This window comes from Symsagittifera roscoffensis, chromosome 4, assembly GCF_963678635.1.
Source record: "Symsagittifera roscoffensis chromosome 4, txSymRosc1.1, whole genome shotgun sequence".
NCBI lineage: Eukaryota > Metazoa > Xenacoelomorpha > Acoela > Convolutidae > Symsagittifera > Symsagittifera roscoffensis.
In genome coordinates, this window is record NC_087065.1 from 60,075,278 (window position 1) to 60,099,870 (window position 24,593).

Below are 24,593 nucleotides of genomic sequence, written 5' to 3' on the forward strand. Positions count from 1 at the left end.
AATCCGTCGGGTGCGGTAAAAAGAGACTGGCGAAATAAGGGTGCACAGGGGAGTAGTCTGTCTTTCCACCACTATTGTGAAAATAATGGTGCGATCAAAAGTACCATTACAATTTGCAACTTAAGTCGGAAAGTAAGTGGCATTGTAGCATCACACTACGCTTGCTTGTGTACCAAAAAGGTTTCAATTTTATTAGACGAGAAAATAGGATAAATTGAAATTCTCACTAACGGTTTAAAAAAAGCTGGATAATTTAAATTAAATCGAAGTTAGTCAATGTAGTAATTTGGTAGTCATCAACATTTACATAGTAAGTTAAGCTTTTCCCAAGAAATTGGAATATCAATTAGGTCTCAGACTTTTCATTGGAGTACATTTCAAGGGAAATAGCCACAATTAACAATTATGGGTTTGAGAGAGTTACAAAATAAAACACTTGTGGATCTCATTAATTTTAACAAATTCATTGCCATAACATAAAACCAACGAGTAAAGTGCATATAAATTGTTTTGATAATAGAACAAAAAAGTTCGATTGTGATTGCGGCAGATAAATTGGATTTAGGTTTACTTTCATTCATCTGCTTCTTTTTCTATTCAATTAAAAGCCAAGACCACCTTTTCATTTGTCACAAGATTTCGTTATAACTAATTCGAATCATGTTCAATCACTACTCGTTCAATTCATGTTCATCCATAGATGAGTGATCCATTGGCACATTTTCGTGGGTAGAATTGCTGGTGGTCAAAGGTGGTTCGGTTTCTTCCAGCAGAACACTCAAATCTCCGCTCTCCTGATTACCAAACAGATCGTTTTCAGACAAGAACAAATCATCGGTCGAATAAGTTTCCGAAGTGCCCAATGACATTATATTTTGCGATGGATGATGCAAATTTGAGCTGACTCCGCCGGCGGAGCCACCCGGTTGCATCGCGGGACTCATGAAAACTGAATTCAGAACTGAGTTGAGGAGTTCGTGGGCCGCTTTGCTCGAGGGACTCTGTGATCGGCTGCTGGAAGTCTCCTGATTATTTTTGTTATCCATGATTGAAATGCTCTCGCCTAAAACAGAGGCTGAGCTAATACTTGCGCCAACACAATCAATTCACTGTGACTACATAAATACAGAAATGATTTTTGACACAGGCGAAGCAGAGCTCGCATCCCTTGCGATACAATGAAAGCGTAGCATTGCGAGCTTTCAAATAGAAAACGAGATGAAACACAAGCTAAAATATTATCGATAACGCTACGGGGAAAAAGTGAATCAGTATAACTTTGAGTTCACAAAATTTCTCAAAAGACGCGAACCAATTATAAGTCTACATAATTGCTAAACGACACAAGCCAATTATGACGCATTAGCAGTCAATCTGAAAAAAAAAATCCAAATAATATGCCTCAATTTATAGAGCGGACGCATTTTAGCTAATATACGAAAAAGTTCATTATAACATCCGACCCTGCCCAGGTTCGAACCCTCTTATTTTGTTGCTTCCCTACCTCTACGCTACAGATCCATGATACCTTGAAGCTTAAGTGCCTTTTGTAATATAATAGTCTGTGTTAATATCCTTAGCATTGGCTTTACTTAGTAGCTGGTTATTGATCAAAATGAACACATTTTGTCGCAACAATATTGGCGTCCCAACAACATTTGCGACTTAGGTTGGTAAAAAAGTGAGTTCATACTATAACACAAGCTTTGCTTGTGTAAATAACTCAGTAGGAAAAAAAAGATATCAACAAGTATTATTTGAATTAACGAAAAAATCCGTTTCAGAAACACAGACGAGAAACAGAACCACTAGCATTAAACAAGCTTTTAAAAGTTTCCGAGGGTTCACCAAGCCAACAACACGTGGTTTGGCGCCCATTGATCCGGAAAGCTAGAGCTACTTGTTTGCTATTTTTTATTTTGTTGTTTTGCTGCGGATTAAATAGATAATTTCAAAATGATGGTCTCTACCTAAAACTATACTTTCTGTAAAAAAAATTAGAGTGAAATTTTTAGAAATTAGAAAATTCCGAAATTATAACATTTTTCGTGAAAATTTTAAGGCGTATCCGCTTATGCAAAGATAATTCCTACGATCTGCTGCCTCGATTACAACTTTGAGATCAGATTTGGCTGAGTAGTTTTCGAGAAGAGCCGAATGGATTCAAAAAACGCACAAGAAATTAAAACATTGACTTTTCTGAGGGCCATTTTTCTTTTAATTTAAAAAAAATCAGGAAGTCGCCAATTATTCATGGCATCTTCTCAACCTTTTCTTTCGATTGACTCTTAAATCTTAGACTTGGGACAGTAGATTTCAAAAAAATTCCAAAAGTTTCAGAAAAAGGTTTAAAAAATCTAATATTTGATTTTTCCGAGGGCCAAAACGTTTTGTGTAGAAAAAAATTTGGGAGTAACCGCTAATTTGCTTCCCACAAACTGCTTTATCCATTGAACACAAAATCTCAGATTTTTGTGGGTAGCTTTTGAGAAGGGTAAAAGTTTTTTTTGAAAAAAAACGGGCAAAAAATTGAAACAAATTTTTTTAGTTAAAAAATTTGGATACCGCCGTTTATTCTGGGGAACTTCTCTTAACCCCTTCTTTTTCCCCTTTTGAAAAAACCCTTGATTTTTTTGAGGACCGCTAATTTTGGGGAGCTTCTCACGACTTGCTTTCCCTTTTGAACCCAATATATCTAAGACTTGAGAAGGTAGTGCTTGAAAAAATCAAAAAAGTTTGAAAAAAGGTAAAAAAACGCAACTTTGTCTTTTACGAGGGTCATAACTTTTTGTGAAAAAAAAAAATGGGCATAGCCGCTTATGCAGAGCAGCTTCCCACAACCTGTATTTTCGATTGAAATCGAAAACTCAATATTCCCCCCACAGCTGTGAAAGGTAAAAAAAGAAAGACTAATGGGTAATGCAACCACACAAGGGAGTGGGCCTACTTTTTATTTGAAAATTGGTAAAATTATTAAAAATCGTCACAAAAACAATCATAAACCCGACCCCAATAATTTTTTCATAACACCTGTTTATATCAAACAGAAAAATCCCAAAGGAAAAGTTGTGATAAAAAATGAGGGATTAGATAGTTTGAGTTTGTAATTTTATACTACAACCGACCAAAATTATCTAACATTTAAAACAATAATAATCAATTTTTACCCTTAAACTGATGCAAAAAAAAACACTACACCGACAAAACACGAGCAAAAATCATAAAGACAAACAAAGAAAAATACACCGAAAAACAAAGAAAAATATCCCAGTAAGGGTTAATAAACTTACAAACTACAGGAGTTAATCAACGACACTTGAGACTACAATCAAACTGCAAATATATCACGTCAAATTTTTTCAAATTCAAGCATCTTTTATGATTACCTTTTTTTCATTAAACACTGAGATAATAGGGTCAACAAGACCTTTTTTCGGCTGGGAATTCTATAGCTAATGTCAATTTTTGAAACAAAGTTATTTACGTTATTTTGCACCATTTGCACTTTCATTATCGGAGGGAATTACTTAACTTCCTTTTGGACGATTAATTTGAACTCATTTCCAACAAGAAACATAGCCAACAGGGAGTTGCAAAATAATCAATGAACGCAAGGAAACAAAGAATACTTCGAAAATCTTCATCTTGCAAAATTAAAGAAAAATATATGACTGTACAGCTCTTTTGAATTTCAAGAATTTTGATGAAACTAACGCAATTTGAAAACTCGACCAACAGCCGGGAAATCTTAAAATTAATATCCACGCTTTCGCAGTTCGATAGTTGAGTTTGCCTTCCTTTCAACAAAATAGTGAACTTAACTTAAACAGAAATCGACGGTCAAACCACAAAAAATCTCTTGTGAGCGTAAGCCAAATACAAAACTTCTGAAAAAATAACAGGACTGAAATAAGAAACCTCACTTCTTTCATGTCACTTAAATGCAAAACATTTTAAGAGATTGTGATATTTAAATTCTCGTGAAAGGTCAATTTACGAACGCAAGTTTGATCTGAGGTATTCTAACCTGTGTGGACAGCAGAGGTCGATGGAGTAGATGAAGTATCCTCGCTTACATCAGCAAGCCCCTCGGGAGCCTTGAGTTTGTTCAGCTCTAGACGCAGTTCGTTCAAACTCTTGCGCAGAGACTGCACGTGACTGGAAACTTTCTTCGCATATCTCTTGTGGATGTCAAGTGCTTCCATGTTTGCGAGCCAATCTTGCACCTAAGCAATCGCCAACTCCTATTTTTCACTTTAATTAAAATATCGCAACGTGCATCTCAAAATATCTCAACACAGAGGAGAAGTTTCGCTTTGCAAACAAAAGCCAGAACACTGCAAAAAGCAGCTCTATAAAGTGCAATAATGAAAAGTCGACATAAGCCTCGAATTAGTAAAAATTCGGCTACGTCTCAGATTCGATCTACGACCTACTGCGGCCTAGAGATAATGAGTCTCACGCACTAACAGCCACGGACGCTTAACAAATCACAAAAACTAGCCACAAATAAGGCAGAAAACATGCAACGAAATTTCCAATGCTACAGATTGTGATTATAGCAAAAGTGCCACCAAATAAGTGAACAATGTTAATGAAGACTTTTATTTGCGAGTTAGGTAAGAAAAAAGAAGGCAGCCTGATAAAAACTTAAGGCTCTTTTGCCCCCCCCCCCCTTACATTTCAAATTTTCCATTTTCATAGTCGTTTTACGTGTAATAACTGCTAAATGCGTGATATTACGATGTAAAGTATGAAGACCAAATCTGTTCAAAATTGTTGTTTTGTTCACTATGCAAACTTGCATTATGACAACGTTAAAATAGTTTTTAATACTTGATATTCGAATGTGCGGGGGTAGGGGGGTGGGGGTGGAAAAGAACCTAAATTAGTTCTTCCAAGCAACCAATTGCAATCAAGTGCTGATATTCAGGTATCAGCAAGGTTAGTTTCGACTAATTTTACTGCCCTGAAAAGTATGAGACAAAATTAGTACTGAATAGACATGGATAAACTTCAAAATAAAATTTATTCATACTCGAATATTCATATACGATTCATTTATTCATACGTAATAATATACGCATATTCATGATTATTGTTGCGCGAACCTGTTTTAGAATTTCTTTTCGTTTCAGGTAGAAGTGAGTGTGTATGACTTCTTTGAAGCATGCCGGTGGGTTCCTCAGCTGGTTCAGCATGGCCCACTTAACTGTGGCCTGTTTGATATTGGCACTGTACTCGTCGCTGTTCTCCTGCCCAGCAGGCGTGTTCCTCGACCTCTCGTAGCCTGGCTCATTGAAGTATGGCTCACTCACCAAAATCAGACTCTGGATCGAGACCAGAACCTAAAAGAACATAAAAGATTATTTAAACAGTGGCAACATTCGAACAGCGCTACAAAAATTGTACATTCATAATAAATTACTTCGATTTATGATTACTGTGCTCTATTTGTAAACTATTATTATCATAATTTTGAAATATAACTGGCAACCTTCCTTGGAAATAGTTTCACAGAGAACGAACACTTTCTAGTTAAAAAAAAAACTTAAAAAACTGACAATAAATTCACCTGTAACAAGTTAGATGTCTGCGCATTCCACTTCTCCTCTGGTCGGCCGTGCCACGTATTCAGGATACTCAGACACACCTGCAACATCAATTTTCACCTCTAACTGAGGCATATATCTTAGCCTGATAGGATATTCAATTGTCAAACAACCAACAACCAGATGAAGCGTCAGTGATCAAGAAAACAAAAAACGATTGATTTTTCAAAACTTTTTTCTAAGTAAAACATAGTGAACTGACAACTGGAGAAGATTGATGAACTCAAAGAAACAGTAAAAAAATAGTGACTTGTTTATTATGAAAAAATCTCAATTTTCGAATTTCAGAGAAAAAACAGATGTCTTCGCAGCTCTTTGAATTTTTGGAAAAATTTATGAACAACATTTTTTGATGAAATTAACTGATTTTTTCATTTCACTAGGAAATGTGAAAACTAAACACCATTTTCGAAATTAGATGTCCTTCACGGTTTTTGTGATCTAGTTAGATGTCGTTCACGCTTTTCGTGATTTAGCTTGCCTTCCTTTTACACAGAGGCGAAGCTGCGCTTCGCATACACTTGCGAGAACACGACTAAAAGCCAGCTCTATCAAGTGAGATAAGAAAAGGCAGAAATATGCCTCGCCTCGAATTAGCAAAAACTCGGCTACGTGTCGGATTCGAATCGACGACCTAGCAAATTTAGTTCTCACGCACTAAACACTCAGCCGCGGATGCTTTAAATGCCCAAAAACTAGCCACCAATAACGCAGCTGCTAATATATTGCTAATAAATTGCCAATTCTATGCAGCAAAAGTAGCACCAAATACAAAAAGACACAATTTTGCATGTAATAAACTGGAAAGCATAAAGACAAGTTATGTATAAACTATGTATTTCAAAAAAATTGCGAGATACTTTGTGTTAGAAAACTTCTAATATCGATATTTTTTATCATTGTACTGCTTTTTGAAACAAATAACTTTTTTCGGTTCATTTGATGAATTAAAAATGCGCTATCTGTGTTATTTGTTTACTAATCAAATGACGAAGCACATGCTATCAAAAAGCTGTAAAGGTGTCCCTAAAGCGGCCCTAACATTTGCGACTTAGATAGGAAAAAAAAGAAAGTTCGTTCTAATACATTTTGCTCCGCAAGTGTAAACAAAAGAAACTAACTAACTTAAAAAAATCAGAGTTTTAAGATTTACAAAACAAATTTCAATTATATAAAACACGTTTTAAATTTGAAACATAGCCATCAGACAATCGAAGAAAGGAAAATGAACACGAATAGACAAAAAAATAGTGAGTTCATTTTTTGAAATCTCAACTTTCAAATTTCGAAGAAAAAAATAGATGGCCTTAGAGCTCTTTGAATTTCTAGAACTATTTATAAAAATAACCCAATTGGTAAAATTAGATCAATAGTTAAAATTTTTATTGCACTAGAAAATCAGGAAATTATTTCGAAACTAGTCGATTACGTTTTTCGTGACCTTTACGTTTTTGCTGTTCGATAATGGAATTTGCATTCCTTTTAACAATGGAAATGAACTAAGCAAAGGGAAAAAATCAAAGTCCAACCACGCAAAAAGCACCCGGACCTATATAAGAGCCTGAACTACGTTCATAGACTCTCAAACACACGCTATTAACTAGCCAATATGTCAGCGCGAAGAAATTATTACAAATGCAAATTTCCGTTAAAACTTTTGCTATGGCGGAACCGATCCTACGACCAGGAGATTTATAGTCCCGTCCTCGCCCCTCCGCTACGAGCCCTGATAATTTGCGAATACTTGCCAAAAAAGCAGGTGCTAATAAACTGCCAATTTGATGCTAATAAACTAAATATGCTAATCAACTGCCAATGCGATGCAGCAAAAGTGGTAACCCAAAACAAATAGACACAATTTTGCATGTAATAATTCAGAATATAACAAACTGGGCGTTCACACTAACTAAGCATGTATTAAATTCGAAAGCAGAAAACCAAATTATGTATAAATAATGCATTTGAAAAAATTTCGAAATATGTCGAGTTGGAAATAGTTTTAATTATTGAAGTGTTTTGAAAAAAAAACCTTTCTTCGGTTCATTTGATGAATGAAAAATGCATCAACTGAGTTAACTTATTACAAATCGAATGTCAAAGCACATGCTATCAAAAAGCCGTAAAGGTGACTCAAAAGGGTCACCAATAATTGCGACTTAGGTTGGAAAAAAGACCAGTAGTACTATTACACTACGCTCCCTAAGCTCTTTAGTGTAAACAACGAATACAGTTCCCGGTGGGCCTCGAACCACTGACTTTTCGAATTTGAGGCGGAAACCTTAGCTAACTGCCCGCCGCTCCTCAATATAGAGACACAGACCTTTCCGTCATTGTACAGATTTGGGTTGAAACGGACTGTTCCATTTCCTGTGGTGGTGAAGTTACACAGCAGGGGAGTGTGGGGGTACTCCGGGGGGAAGAAAATGTCGAAGAGGAAGCAGCCGTTGGAGTAGGGAGTGTCTGCTGGCCCAGTCATCAGCACTTTCATTATGTCCAGTCTGTCCTCGTCATACCTACAGAGGAAGAAGAGAACTTACCAACCAATTAATTACCATAAAATTATTTCCAAACTATATGATCGGTTATCAAAATCTAATTGTGTTTGTTAAATTCGATAAGATCGAACAAAAGTTAGAAAGGTCTACATCAAGTGTGAATATACTCCAATTAGCCATCGAACTGCATCGACTGTGAATAGTTGCCGCCAATCAATTTCTCAGATTTCTTTAGTTATGCTTATACTAAAAGCTAAATTTCTCGTCTCGAAACGCATTAATAAGTCCAAATAGCTTTCCTCAATCAAAATTGCAATGATTTACGAGCCTACGCTATTTTTTAAACGAAGACTGATAAAAATCTCACCTCAATCAAATTGGCAATTTTAAACCCACCATGAATTTTAAGCCACACAAAAATCGATCACAGGTGAAATATCTTTTTTAGTTTTAGGCTCATTATATCAATATCTCCAAGAAACAAATATCGGCAAAAAATGAACATACGTCAAACATAGTCAAAAGACAGTTGGAAAAGTGTCAATGAATCCACGATAACCAGCAAAAACTTCGCGCGTCCAGTTTTTTTTCTGGTTTTCATGGTTTCAAAGAAACACTATCAACTCGAACCTCTTCAGCATTTATTAGTGGGTTCAGAATAATTAGCTAGAATAACCCAGTTTGAGAAAAGTGGACCAATAGGTAAAGTATTTATTCCCCTGGGCGCCACACTATTTGCATTAATGATTTGAAGAGCATAATGTGCCTTCCGGGCGGCCAATGAATTTGAAGCCAACCAATAAACCAAAAGTCAAACAGCAAAAAATAATACTTTGAGCTTTTACAATTTTCAAAACTTTTACAAAAAAAAACAGAGCAAAAACCGCACGACCTAAAAAGTTTCACTGACACTTGATGACAAGACTAAGCATTAAGTCAGAGAAAATCATGTAATAAATTGGAAAGTGTTAAGTCATATTTTGAATTAACTATGCATTTCAAAAATTACGCAAAATAAACGCGAGTTGGAATACTTCTGATTTTTTTTCATTACACTGCTTTATGAAACAAATAGCTTTTTTCGGTTTAAATGATGGATTAAGAAAAGCATCAACTGAGGTCATTGTGATTAAAAATCATCAACTGTGATTAAAAATTCGGATAAGAACGTGAACAAATGTTAAGACTTGTCTGCACCATTAAAATGCTACAAAATGCTTTTAAAAGGCTAAAGAGAAACAAAACCTTGCTTCAAAACCTAAAGCGACAAGAAAGTATGAAAACTCAAAATAAAAGTTTCCAAAAAAAACGTTCCCGACTGGAATCGGACTTCTGGGATTTGTCGCCTCAAGCATGGGTATCGACAATGTACCAAATGCACAGGTCATTACTTGAATTTGTGAAGAAAAACCTAGCCAACTGATGACAGTTGATAAAAAGTAATGAACGCAACGCAACACAAAAAAATACTTAAAAAATAAAGGCAAAGCTTTTTGAAATTCACGAACAAAATATGAATTGTTTTTGTTTCATGAAATTGCCCCATTTTGAGAAAAACAGACAAATGGGTTAAATTTTGATTCGCTGAGAATTTTGAGAAAAGTGGATCAATAAAGAATAATCTTTATTTCGCTGGAACATCTGCAAATTAAATTCCCTTTTCGAAATTAGAAATTGATTACGTTTTCGTGACTTTTACACTTTTGCTATTCAGTAGTGTACCTTGCCTTCCAGTATACAAACGAAATGAACTGATCTGAAAAATTAATCAAAAGTCAAACCGCGAAAAATCAAAATTAAGCTTGAACAATTATTAAGAATTTGTCATGAAAAAAAAAACATAAAAAAAAACCAAGACCTATATAGAAGTACTCACTACGTTCATTACTCTTAAAAACTTCCAAAAAATACTTGAGTAAAAATGCCTTAAATTTAGGCAACAAATTTGGTGCAGCGGCAACTAAGCCTACAAAAAAAAATAAAAATTATACAGTTTTTTGGTTTTTTAAACAGTCGGACAAGTGTCTTTCAAGCCTATGAACATAAGCTGTCAAATTTGAGTCTATTTTGAGCTAATTTTTTTTTAAACTAAAACCAAGAAAAAACATTACGTTATTAAGTCGACATAATTAAGGCCGACATCCAAAAAACTGAAAATGATCCGAAATTGTCGAAAAATCACATTACTTGCACGGACCAATCAAAAATCCATAACGAGCCCTTATTTAGAACTACATGTAAGATTTATGTGGTAAATTATAGGGAACTTAGAAATGCTCAATTACTAAAATGACCATTCCCGGAACGGAGATATTTGTGGAAAAAAGTCAAGTACCCGGTTGCAATACTTTTGGTATAAGCAAAGGTTTCAAGTGTGTTCCTTATGTTCATTGATAATTTAAGCGCAGAGGCGAAGCTGCGCTTTGCTTAAACATTAGCGATAACACGACAAAAATCAGCTCTATAAAGTGCAAACATAGCCAACTGAAAGAGTAACGAACGGAAAACAAAACACTGATTTTGTTGAAAAACCTCAACTTTGCAAAGAAAAAATAGAAGCCCTTCTTTAATTTCTTTATATTTCTAGATCAATTTATGATCGGCATCGGCGCTTTTTTTATAACATTAAAAAAGAGCCAATCACAAATTGAGAAACCTGGATCAATAGATGAAGTTTTTATTCCGCTGGAAACCTAAAAATTAAACTCCACTTTCGAAACTAGAAACTGTTCACGTTCTTTCATGTTATTTCCACGTTCGTATTTGGAGAGTGCTATTTACTTAACTTTCTGCAGATGAATTTCAATTGCACTCAAAAAGCTCATATATTATCAAAAAGTTAATAATTATCAGAGCATTTTAGGACCTTTTTCTTCAGCAAAATCACCAAGACCTATATAAGCTACGTTCATTACTCTTAATAAGAAAAAGTATAATTAAGCCTCGAATAAGTACAAATTCGGCTGTCTCGAATTCGGTCTGCGACTTAAAGATTACGAGTCTCACGCACTAAACACGATCAAAACATCACAAACTCTAGCCACAAATAAAGCAGAGAATCGATGCTAGAAAATTTCTAATGCTTCGATTGTAATTAAAGCAAAAGCGCCACCATATAAGTGAACAGGTTTAAAGAACACTTTTATTTGCGCGTTCGATTAGAAAAAGAAGGTTCGTACTAATACATTAACGCTCGCAAACTGGCTAGTGTAAGCATAGCCAACAGACAGATGGAAAAGAGTCATGAACGCAAGGAAACAGAAAAACTCATCTTTTTTGAAAAACTTTATGAAATACTGGATCAACAAGTAAAATTTCTATTCGCCTGGGAAATCCACCTTCGAAACTAGCAGTTATCATGTTTTTCGTCGTGACCTTTACACTGTCCAGCAGTGGAGTTTGTCTTCATTTTACACAGAGACGAAGTTGCACTTCTCATATACAAGGAAAAACATGACCGATGACGCTACTGGGAAAAACTGATTGAGTAAAACTTTGAATCTACAAAATTTCTTAATAGACGCTCGCCAATTATGGCGCATTAGCTTTACCAGTCAATTTGAAAACAAAGATATTTACCAACTAACATGCCTCAATTTATAGAGCAGTCTATGGAGTAGTAATAACATGAAAAAATTGAATGCAACAAAAATAAAATGACAATTTTTTTATTTGAGAATTTTTGAGAAAATCATCCCCCCACAAACCATATTCAGTACAAAGTGATACATTTCGCTCCTAGTAACAAATCAATTATGGCAAATAAGCTTCCTTCAACCAATTTGGAAAAATTTCTATGACGGATTAAATCTCCGCTTACGCGTAATACCGCGAAATATATCGCGCGTTAATTGTCTCAAATTGGCAATTTTTAAACCCTCATATTTTATCGAAAAATGATCACAGGTGAAACATCTTTCCAAATTCAAGCTCAGGTTAACAATACTTTTTGAATTATATAAAAAAATTCTGTCAAAAATGGCCAGTTAAAAAGTCGAAATTTGTCTGAAAAATATTCCGTTACTTTCGTTACGAAAGTCGGAAAAATAAAAGTCTGTGTTAAATAACACAAATATTCCGTTACTTTTGTTACGAAAGTCGGAAAAATAAAAGTCTGTGTTAAAATCCTTAGCATTGGTTGTACTTAATAGCTGGTTATTGATCAAAATGAACACTTTAAAAATGAACAAATTTTATCGCAACAATATTTGCTACTTATGTTGAAAAAAAAGATAGTTCATACTATAACACAAGCGTTGCTTGTGTAAATAAATGAAATGAGCTGATCTTAAAAGGAAATCAAAAATTCAAACCGCGTTCAATTAAATTTTAGCGTGCACAAGTTAAGAAATTTTATAAAACAGTATTCAAGACCTATCCTATATAAGAGTATTCACTCCATTCGTGAATCTTAAAAGATTGATTTGAAAGATTAAAATATTAGTTCCAACACGGCCCTCCGAGTAACAGTCCGACTCTTTTGGAGCACCGTGCCTTTCTTTTTATATTACCTAATTTGACTCACCTGATGAAAACTGAGGAGCTGTAATCGAGTGGAAGAGCAGAAGATAGAGATACTGACTCCTGTGCCAGTCTCTTGGCTCTCTTCGTGTTGAGTGAGTCACTGGCCATTTTGGCCTCTGTGACGAAGTGGAAAGGAACTGCGAATGAGATGTTTTTGCCCCCCGCACCTCCGCCCTCCTTCACTAACATGAAGCTCACTAAACGCAAATGGCAAATATGCTCAATTAATCGAGAGATGGAAACACGCATGGTTCAGTTCTATCCAAGTTTTGTGATTTATAGTAAAATGCAATCCATGTACTAACTCTTTTGATGAAGGAGTTATTTAAGCGCTATTTGAACGATTTCGTCCTACTACAGATTTCGTCCCATATTCAAATCTGTGGGACAAAATCTGTGTACGCTTTGAAATGGGACGAAATCTGTTGAAATTAAAATGGGACGGGACTGTCAAGGGACTAAATGTGTCACAACTTACGGAACTGCAAGGGCTTCATGGCATCACAGTATATCTCCCGAGGTGTCTTGACAATAGTCCCGTCTTGCTGGACTGCTGCATTTGAATTTGGATCCACACCTCCACTGCCGCTGGGTCCTGGTTCCAAATCGCTCACCTGGTTCTGCCTAGAACAATAGACTGGATTTTGAAAATTTCAGCTGCGTAAAGGATATTCTGAACTACCTTTTATGCACTTGGTCATTTACTTAAAAACATTCAATATACAAACCTTGAAAATCATGCCAGTCATGACTATAAATAGAACAAATTTTTCCATTCAAACTCTCAGGAAGACAACACTTCTTAATTCAAGGCTCTTTGCCAGCCCCTCGTAAATTTTGTGGAATTGATTTTACAAAAGGCTATTTAAAATGACTTTTGACGTTCATAAAAGCAATATAACGTGTCAGCGTGGAAAAATTAATTGTTACTAAAAATATTCCATGCAAATTTCTGTCAACAATTTTTAACAGAGGCGACATTGTACAATTGTGCAACTGGCGTGAGGGAGCTTAAAAATGGACAAAAACACAAATTCAACATAAATTTGAATGATTAAAACAAAGCAATCGAACTTTTTGCAGGTAATGAATCGGAAGGTATAAAAACAAATTGTGCAATTTCAAAAACTATACCAAGTTGGAAAATTTCGGAGTTTTCCTCATTTGAAGACACAAATAGCTTACTTTGTTTCATTTGAAGAATTTAAAATGAACCAATAGTGTTAACTTATTAGTAATCCAATTTTATTAGTATTCCATGAAAAGATTGGAGTGACATTTTCCAACTGACTTTGATAGCCACAGAGAATATTACTATCGAAAGTTTGATAAACCCTTCGAACCAGAAAACTGCGACACCGACAAAAAAAAGCTCCGGAGAACGAAATTAACCAGGAGAGAACAGCAAGACCGGCGAGAAATCTGGATGAAATGGTGTGACGATAAAGAGAACATACTAGTCAAGATAGAAGTGAAAGCATTCGGAGGGATGAGAATTGAAGAAGCCGATAAGGAAATCAGATCAATGCCTCGATAAGAAAATCAGATCAATGCCTCGATAAGAAAATCCGATCAATGCCAATTTAAGGGTTTTACCTCGTCCTTCAAATGATTCAAGGAAACAAAGGAACACGGCCATTCGCTGAAAATTCTCTGAACCTGGACCTGGCCTTCGTATTAAAATCTAACATCACGTTTGACAGACATGAACAACTAAACAGAAGCCAACGCGACAAGGAAAAATTAGAACAGTTTTGAGAAGCACTCGCAGAGATGGCAAAAAAGCGATATCTCCAGTTGAGAAGACAATTGGATTCGGAACATTTCTAACAAGATCATGAGGAATTATTACATTAACCAACATCCTAGCCCCTCTAGATGCCTTTAACGTAGCTTTGCTATACAAAAAAATTATTTCTAACCACTTGAAGATGACTCATACGTCCAACTCTCAAAGCCATATTTCTAACATCGATTGAAACTTTAACGTGAAATGGATATCAAAGTCTTAAGAATCAAAAGATAAAATTCTTGCTTGCAAAATCGACGCAAAGCAAATTCTGAAAAGGCCACCAGGCGGTTTACCATGCAAGAGACGCATATTGAGTATCCTCTAATTGAAAAGGCCATTTCACGAAAAAATGTAAATCAAACCGTTAAACTGACAATTGCCGATAGCGTTAACCCTGTGAATAATTCTGTACAATCTCCTTATCAACACTCTGGATAATTTTTTGTAGATAATCTAAAGAAATTTTGTGGCGTAATCAACGCTTTAACAAGGTGATTGAAGCGTCAACGATTTTTGACTACGAAAGAAAAGAACTGAAGAAATTATTGAAAATCAGCTTAGGACAGGAGAATACTGTATACAGGTGAATTCGGCAAGCTTGTCAATTTTTGAAAAGGAACGTTATTCCAGAGTTGAAGTTAGGAGAGCTATATCTCAAGATAGTAGCATTAGATCAAAAGAAGAAGGACCTACATTGCGGTTTTACAGATGCGACGATAGCAATCATCGCAAAAGTGAAATTACCAATATGATCAAACGGCTGATTCCACAAATCAACGGCATTTTTCATTACCGAACACTGGCGAAATATTTTTTTTTATGAACGACAACTTGCCAAAAACGGGCATCGAAGTGACACAGAAGCCAAAATCTCATTTCAAATCAGTTTTCTCCCAAAAGAGTAATTCAATACTATCTGTAAGTAGTACCGAGAAGGTAGATAACAGGACAAAAAACCTGGATTTCAACTTTAAAAACTTTTTTCCAAGTATTGGACAAAATAAAAACCATGACAAAGACTAAACTATAACTCAATTAAATCACGCGTTAAAGAGACAAATAAATGAAGCTAACACTAGAAACAACGTTAAAATATGAACAAATTTTCAAGAACCAATGTCGGATGCCAACATCCACGAATTGGCAGACAAGGTTGTAACAAAACACGAAGTCTCCGAGAAAAATTGGTTCACAAAATTGGATCTAACAAATCCGTACAGTCAATTAGCTTTAGACAATCCGAAAAGCCAATAATGTAATTTAATACAGCCGGCGGCATCACGGGAACGTCTAAGTTTTCAAACAGATTTTATGAACTACGCGACATGCCGAAAGATTTTCAACAAGTCATGGATACGATCATCGGATCAGCCCCTTTTATAAAATGTTACATAGAAGACATTTTAATCGGATCCAAAGGATCTCTCAAAGAATGCAAAGACATAGTAAATCATGTTATTCAGCTCAGACAAACAGAAATTCGCAGTAAAACGGTCACAACTCCAGTGTTTCAAAACAATGGATTGGCTAGGTTTCAAAATTACCAACTCAGGAACTTCTCCATGGAAGATAAGACCTCCTTTAAAAAAACCTACCAACTCCTCGAAAAATCGAAGAACTCAGACCATTCTTTAGGTCGCTCAACCTGTTTATGAAGCTTGTACCCAACTTAGCTACTTTGGGAAAAGCTCTGAACAAAAAACTTTTTCATATGGTATGAATATCACTCCCTGACATTCAACAGATTTTTAAGTACTCACGAGAGAAATAAATTTGGGAGTAGCTTGGGCTGTCGAACACTACAAGAATTATCTTCATGGGTACGAGCTCGAAACTACCACGGATCACAAGGCCCTTTTAGCAGCCCTTTAGAGCAATTGAGGAAATGAATCATACCAGAGCCGTCTAACGCCTTGAGTGAATAGAATACTAAAATTCAACTTTAGAGTGAAGCACCTAGCGGTGAAGGATATGATTCAAAGACTTGATTTTTGGAACTCCAATAGGATAAACCAACCAAAATTCACATTTCGCCGAGGAGTTCAAATTCGCAATAGTGGGAAACACTAGAATATTAATCTGAAATACACCCTTTCTACAGAGGCGAAGCTGCGCTTCGCAAACACTAGCGAGAACAAGACGAAAAACCAAGCCACGAATAAGCAAAAATTCGACTACGTCTGATATTCGATCTGCGGCCTAGTGAGTATGAAACTCATGCACAAAGCTCTCAGACACGGACGCTTAAAAAATCTCAAAAACAAGCCACAAAAAATCAGAGAACCGATGCTATGAAATTTCCAATGCTACAGATCGTGAATATAGCAAAAATTCCACCAATCAAAGACCACTTTAAATTAAAACTATTAATTGCGAGTTAGGTTGGGAAAAAAGAAGGTTCATTTTACTAAATTAACGCTCGCAAGTGTAAACAGAAAAAAAATACTGACTGGTTTTTTGAAAACTTTTGAATTTCTAAGAAAAAAATAGATGGCCTCAAAGCTCTTTGAATTTCTGAAACACATTATGATTGACGTTTTATTTGCTAAAATTAAGTCAATTTGAGAACATAGCCAATCGAAGATTGGAAAAAAATAATTAACGCTAGTAAATATTAAAAAACACTTTCTTGAAAAAATCTCAACTTTCCAATTTCAAAAAAAAAATTGATATCGTTTCAGCACTTTGAAATTCTAGAACAATTTATGATTTGTGCGTTTTTGCTAACATGAAACAAACTAGAGAAAACTGGGTCAATCGATAAAGTTTTCATTCCGCTGGGAAATCTAAACGATAAATTCCACTTTCGAAACTAGAAATCGTTTACGCGTTTTCACGGCATTTCCACGTCCGTATTTGGAGAGTTCTTTTTTCGTCACTTTCAGCAGAAGAAACTCAATTGAACTCAAAAGTGCAAAACTACAAAAGTGCATTCATAAATGCATCAATATGTATGAATGCACATCTGTAGTTTTTAGAGACTTTTATGCACATTTTATGACTTTTTCCTGAAAAAAAGTTCAACAAGACCTATATAAGAGTCTTCACTAACTTCAATACTCTTGGAACAGGACAAAAGGAAACAATTTGGTGAAACTGAAAATTGAATTTCGAAACTAAAGTCGTTTTTCGTGATCTCGTCAATTTTTATGTTCTCCTATTAACTTAAAAAGAAACCAAAAGTCAAATAGCAAACGTCGAGAAATCAAAAGTCAACACAGAGGCGAAGCTGCGCTTCACAAACACTTGCGAGAACACGACAAAAGAGCAGCTCTATCAAGTGACATAAGAAAAAGTAGAAATAAGCCTCGAATTTGCACTAACCATTCAGCACTCTCACGCACTAACCATTCAGCCACGGATGCTTAGAATCCCCCAAAACTAGCCACCAATAACGCAGCTACATATGCTAATAAATTGCCAATTTGATGCAGCAAAAGTAACACCAAATACAAAAAGATTCAATTTTGCATGTAATCATAAAGAAGTATTATGTATATTATGTATAAAGCAGTATTAAATCAAAAAGCCATATTATGTACACATTATGCATTTCAAAAAAATTGCGAGATATATTGAGTTAGAAAATTTCTGAAATCGAGCTTTTATTGTTGTTATGGTGTTTGAAACAAACAGCTTTCTTCGGTTTGCACTTGATGAATTAAAAATGCAGCAACTGTGTAAACTTATAACTATTCGAATGTCAAAACACATATTATCAATAAGCTGTAAAGGTACAACATATTGTCAATTCGATGAAGCAAATATTGATGCTTTAAGTCGCAACAATATTCGATTGAGGTTGGAAAAAAGAAAGCTCGTACTATAACACTTAGCTAAGTGTAAAATGTAAATTTGAGCCCGAACGAATTTTGACTTTTTCTGAAAACAATTCATCACGTTCTGTACAAGAATCTGTTCTACGCTCATCGACTTTTAGTCACACGCTTTTGAGCAGCCAAGATACTGTGTCAGCGCGAACAAATTATTACAAAAATGCAAATTTCCGTATTAAAAACTTACGGAAGCGAAGCTGCACTTAGGAAACACAAGCAAAAACTGCCAAGAAATATCTAAAAGAGTCAACAAAGCTCACACTACGCTAGTATCACACTACGCAAATTTATCTTGTAATTTTACGAGGGGGTGCAAAACTAGAAAACAGCCTATTTCTTTAATTTAAAAAGTAAAAAGCAATTATTGCGAAAATGGCAAAAAAGCTCTAATTCGATGCGGCGTTATCATGGCAGTAATAACTCTTTCATTGTATACTCTGACTTCATCTCACCTTCTTGATCCGCGGTGTTGTTGGTACTTGGTCCATGCCCTCTGCACCAATCGGTAAACATAGTCCAATTCTTCCCCCAGTTTGTTCACACCTTCCGGGTCCCCATCGACTGCCCCAGCCGGATCCGCTCCCGTTGCACCCTTAGATGACGAAGAACCAGTGTTGGTCAGCTTGCGCAGGTTTCTTATAACAACCATAAGATACATATTGAAACTGAATACAATTCAGAAACTGTTAAATTTGAACAATGCAACTAACTACACTACAAGACGAAGAATTCAACACCTCAGAAAAATAACTAGGCCAAAGTTTTGTTAAATGTCGCACCGTAACAACCTGGACTATTTTTATGAATTCTAGACGTCATCTTGTTCCTCAACTAAAGCATTGACTTCAATCACTAAAAAAAATAGTGGTTGTACTGACTTGCTGAGTTGCGCGTGGTATGCTGAGTGTCTATTTCGGATGGACTCAAGGTTGTCCACTATCTTGTGTTCCTCCATCAGCCCCATCAACTCACTCGCAGTCTCCTCGTGACTCACCATCGCCCTAAACAAAAGAACACAAATTAATGGCACAATGAAAACTTATCATTACACTGAGCTACTGGGTCAACCAAGAGCCCAAAAAAACACTCCCCTCCAAAAAAATTTAGGGAGGAGAGATTTATTTGGCTGGGAATTTTTTTTTCAACCAATAAACTTGAAAATTAATTTAGGTGGCGGGGGTAGAGGCTGATCTCGTTCAATTGGTCAGTTTAAGGGGAAAGTCTTCAACAAAAGAGCAAAAAAAACATAGCCAACAGACAGTTGAAAAAGTGTCCATGAACGCAAGAAAACAGAAAAAACACTTATTGAAAAAATCTTTCGAATTTCCGAATTTCAAAGCAAAAAATATACGAATTCAAAGCTCTTTGAATTTCTAGAGCAATTTCTGATTGGCACTTTTTTTTGATAAAACTAACCCAATTTAACTGGATCAATAAGTATAAATATTTCGCTGGGAAATCCGAAAACTAAATTCCACTTTCGAATCTTGAATTCGATCACGCTTTTCGTGACCTCTACAGTTTTGCTGTGCGATAGTGGAGTTGGCCTTCATTTTAACAAAGGAAATGAACTGAACTTACAGAAAATTAAAATCCAACCGCTAAAAAGTAAATTCCTGAAAAAAATCATCGCGACGTATATAAGAGTCGGAACAACATTGATCGACTCTTTAAAATAGTTTACAATAGGAAATTTAATCACAGAGGCAAAGCGGAGCTACGCACCACTTGAGATACAACAGCATGTCAGTTAGCCGAAGAAAAATGTGAAGAAGGCGAATGAGCCAAAATCATAGTCACTACCTGATGATGTCGAGCACAGCCTGATGCACTGCCACGTGCCTGTCCATGTCCAGCACACTGTCGTTGGTCAGGTATGTGTTGAGGACCTCCATGAGACAACTGCGACAGATCAGGTCATGAAGTCTGCAGCTGAAGTTACTCATGTCCACCAATACGCTGTCCACAGGCCCACTAGCAGTCACAGAGACAGTAGGGGCACCAGAACCACTGCCAGCCGTTCCAGAATTAACTACAGCACTCATTCCAGAGCTACCCTGAAAAGTCACAAAAATTAACATGACTACACAAGACCTAAAACATAGCCAACATACAGTTGGAAAAGCGTCAATTAACTCCAGAAAACCGAGAAATAGTCGAAAATTTTTCACTTTTGAAATTTAGGAGAAACCAATATATTCCGTGGAATCTTTTGAACTTTACTATTTTTATGATTTGCCTTCTGATTTTGTGTATAGTGTGCCTTCCTTTCAGCAATTTAATTAGAAATGAACTTAGAAACAAATCAAAAACCAAAAATCAATTTGCTAAAACCCAAAAAGCTCGTCAATTTGGTTTGCATTTTTGAAGTAAGCAGTAAGTCGAAAAAAATCTTAGCTTCGAACAACTCTTCATGCTGGTCAAAACATTTAACTACCCTCAAAAAGAATGAAACAATACGTACCACAGTGTGCTGCTGGGCGTACATGTCCATGTTCATGTTCTGATAGTCCATAGCTCCACTGACACTTGACCCTACTCGGGAGAGTGAGGATACAGAGAAAGACGAGACTATTGACGAGTTAGACGAGCTATCCGCACTTGTATTTTCCATGGAGGATTTCGATGCTCCACTGATGAACGAAGACAGAACCTAGACATTTTGAAAATTCAATCAACCTGAATCCAAAACACAGTTGACAATTTATACAAAAAGACATTTTAATCTTTGCCGGGGCATACACCAACAAATATGATAAAAAAAGCAAATATATGAGCTAAAAAATGACCTGCAGAATTGCTTGACAATTATGCTCCTCGAAGTGTTTCTTGAGCAGACTCTGTTCCATGTTCCAGCCGCTCTGCATGGATCCAGTACCAAACCCAGTCCCCTTGGCCCAGTACTGGTTCGACTGATGCTTATTGCCGCCTACATATCACAATTATATCTCAACCTTTCCACTTTCAAGGAGTCAATGAACGCAAGGAAAGAAAAAAATTTTGACTTAATTTTGTAAAATCTCAACTTCGAATTTCACAGAAAAAAATGCCCTTGAAGCTCTTTGAATTTCTAGAACAGTTTATGGTTGGCACTTTGTTGATAAAACTGCCCCAATTTGAGAAAACTGGACCAATAAGAAAATTTTAATTTCTCTAAGAAATCTGAAAATTAAATTTCGTTTGGAAATTAGAAGTCAATCACGTTTTTCGTGATCTTTACACTTTTTCTGTTCGATAGTGGAGTTTGCCTTCCTTTAAACAAAGGAAATGAAATGAACTTAGAAAGAAATCAAAAGTCAAATCGCGAAAATAAATTCAAGCCTAAACAAATTTTATGACTTCTGAAGAAACACAAAAATGCATCTCGACCTATATAAGATTCTGAACTACGTTCATCGACTCTTAATAAAGCGTGAGATAAGTCCAGAAAATGGTCACTCAAGAACTCACCGATCACATTAGATCCACTGGGTCCTATGCCTACTCCGACCCCCACACCCATAGGGTCCAATTGCTGGGCCATGTGGGCCGCATACTTGTCTCTCTGATTGGTCTGCTTAGCCGACGCGGATCCAACTCCAAACAAGGAAGGCGGAAACAAGAACTGGTAGCTCTTCACATCCGCACTCTCAGGATTCCTAGAATAGACCATGTATATTGCTAGCTACAAATAAACTTAACAATAAAAATCACGAGCTAATTTTTTACAATCCGAAAATTTAGGAAACTCTCTTTTAAACATTCGTTAGTTATCAAATTAATAATGGTTAAGTACTTTTGCCTATTTATTACTATCATGAAACTAGTGCAGAGACCAGTCACGATGCGTTTTATCATGCAAGCTATTAGTTTTAAAGTTTTTATTTAAAACTCATATATTATTGCTTCGCGCTACTTGCGATACAAAAATGAATGACTATGATAACAAACAAATGAAAAGAAAAAATTGAAAAACATTTTCAGAAAATCGTTTTTATCATTTAAGTATTATAAAAATTGCACAAATATCCGGAACAAAATTACCAGCACTATTAAAAACTTCACAACGAGCTTACGGAAATCTAGAAAGAAAACGAACTTTGAAAAATTCTTCTCTGCGAGAACTAAGCCGGCAAAAATAAGAGACAGACCAAAAATAGCCGAAAATTTTCAATTAGCAAAAAAAAACAGGTCCCGACCCGACTGGAATCGCAAGCCCGGGCTTTATCGTCTCCGGCATGGGTGTAACAGTAAACCAGAAGAAAGCTAAACCTTCAGGGAAAAAATGGGCTACGGGAATTAAGCCGGCAAAAAACAACACAGGCGAAGTTGCGCTTCGCATACACAAGCAAAAATATGACAGATTACGGCTACTGAGAAAAACTGAATGAGTAGAACTTTGAATCTACAAAATTTCTTAAGTGACGCACGCCAAATATGAGTCTACTTAATTTCAAAGTGACACCAGCCAATGATGATGCATTAGCAGTTCAAGTCAATTTGAATAAAAATTACCAACTAAAATATCTCCATTTAGACAACAAAAGGGTTGGAAAAAGGTTGCTTGTGTAAACAGACGGAAGATAGTCCGAAAAAGCATAGAAATAAATTGCAAAAAAATGAGTCCCGTCTGGACTCGAACCACAAGCCTTCGGCGTCTCAAGCAGGTGTGTTACCTTACCTCTACGCAAACAGAAGCGAAGCTGCACTTCGTAAACACTAGCCAGAAAACGACAAAAAGTAGCTCTGCAAAATGAAATATTTAGGAAACTTGAAAAAAAAATTGCTCTGGCGGAATCGATCTTACGACCAAGATATTCAAACTTCCCTGTCCTCGAATCTGCGCTAAGAGCCCAACCTACTGCGACCTAGAGATTATGATTCTCACGCACTTACGCCTCAGCCACGCACGCTTAAAATATCACAAACACCGGCCACAACTTAAGCAGAGAACTTTCATTTGCGAGTTAGTAAAAAAGAAGGTTCGTACTATTTCACTACGCTGATCGTTAGTGTAAATTTAACAAACTTTTCATCAAATAAATTGGAAAGCTAAAAGCCAAATACACATAAATTATGTATTTCAAAAATATTGCGAGATATATTGAGTCGGAAAATTTATGTTTTTCTTACTGTACTGTTTTTTGCGTATCAATAGCTTTTTTGGTTATTTTGATGAATGAAAAATGCATCAACGGTGTCAACGTATAACTAATCGAAAGTCCACGACACTGGATGAGACGAAGCAACTCAAACGAACCTTCATCGCCTCCGGAGATGACGGATTAACAAAAACGAAACGTAACCCGCTGTCTATGAAGGAGACGAGGCCACTACAACAAATCGAAATTTCGAAGCAAGTGATATCAAACAGCCGCCAAGGTGCCCCAAAAGTGGCACCAATATTTGCGACAGGTTGGAAACAAAGAATATAACAGTCATACTATAACAGTACGCTCGCTAAAGCTTGCAAGTGTAAATAAAGCAAGAAGATGAATGAGTCCAGTAGATGAGTCCTGTGAACAAAGTTAATTACGGGAAAAAAGTCAAGTTCCCGATTGCAATAACCTTAATTATCGCAAGGGTAGTTCAGAGGCGAAGCTTAACTTCGAAAACATTAGCGAGAACAAGACAAAAATCAGCTCTATAAAGTGCAATAAAAAAGTAGAAATAAGCCTCGAATAAATGAAAAGTCCTATAGATCTCCGATACGATCTACAACCTACGGCGACCTAGGGAATATGAGTCTCAGGCACTAACCACTCAGCCATGGACGATTCATTAATCACAAACTATCGCCTCAAATAAAGCAGAGAACAGATGCTATGAAATTTCCAATGCTACACTTCGTTTTTATAGAAAAGCGCCACCAAATAATGAACACTTTTATTTGCGAGTTAGCTTAGAAAAAAGGAAAAGGTTCGTACTAATACACTAACGCTCGCAATCCCGCTAGTCTAATAAACTCAACTAGAGCGTACCTGTGAGTTAGAACAGCCAGACATCCGAAAAGCAGGTCCAGTATCTCAGCATCTACACACTGTTGTCTGATGACTAATCCCAGCTCAGTGTTCACCGGATACTGGTCGAAAAGACTCCTCAGAGCTTCGAGAGGCAGGGTGGAGAGGTTCTTGGCCTCCGGAGTCGATAAGATACTTGTAGCTATATCGAACAAAGTTAAGCACATAAACACGCCTGGCACAACAAATAATTTAACAAATTATCGCTTTAACCCTTTTTTAAATAATGTTAGCAATCATTTTCGACTTCTGTGAAAATACAACATGCGTCAGGTTGACGCCTAATTTTAAAAGTTTCAAGTTTGAGAAATTAGTCAAACTCCATGATTCCTACT

General features: G+C 36.1%; 1 protein-coding gene across 1 annotated transcript in view; it reads right to left on the bottom strand.

Moving 5' to 3' along the window:
* Positions 1-240: 240 nt before the first annotated feature.
* Positions 241-24,593, bottom strand: part of LOC134844966 (baculoviral IAP repeat-containing protein 6-like) — a 116,384-nt gene continuing 92,031 nt past the window's right edge. The window contains exons 49-62 of the mRNA XM_063861794.1: positions 24,220-24,400; positions 21,710-21,897; positions 21,049-21,188; positions 20,724-20,912; positions 20,063-20,316; positions 19,138-19,260; positions 18,712-18,894; positions 13,110-13,255; positions 12,633-12,828; positions 7,933-8,125; positions 5,576-5,653; positions 5,112-5,348; positions 4,028-4,226; positions 241-1,063 (exon numbers count right to left, since the gene is read on the bottom strand). Coding sequence (XP_063717864.1) covers positions 672-1,063; positions 4,028-4,226; positions 5,112-5,348; positions 5,576-5,653; positions 7,933-8,125; positions 12,633-12,828; positions 13,110-13,255; positions 18,712-18,894; positions 19,138-19,260; positions 20,063-20,316; positions 20,724-20,912; positions 21,049-21,188; positions 21,710-21,897; positions 24,220-24,400 — 2,699 coding nt within the window. The 3' untranslated portion in view covers positions 241-671. The remainder of the gene's footprint in view (positions 1,064-4,027; positions 4,227-5,111; positions 5,349-5,575; positions 5,654-7,932; positions 8,126-12,632; positions 12,829-13,109; positions 13,256-18,711; positions 18,895-19,137; positions 19,261-20,062; positions 20,317-20,723; positions 20,913-21,048; positions 21,189-21,709; positions 21,898-24,219; positions 24,401-24,593) is intronic.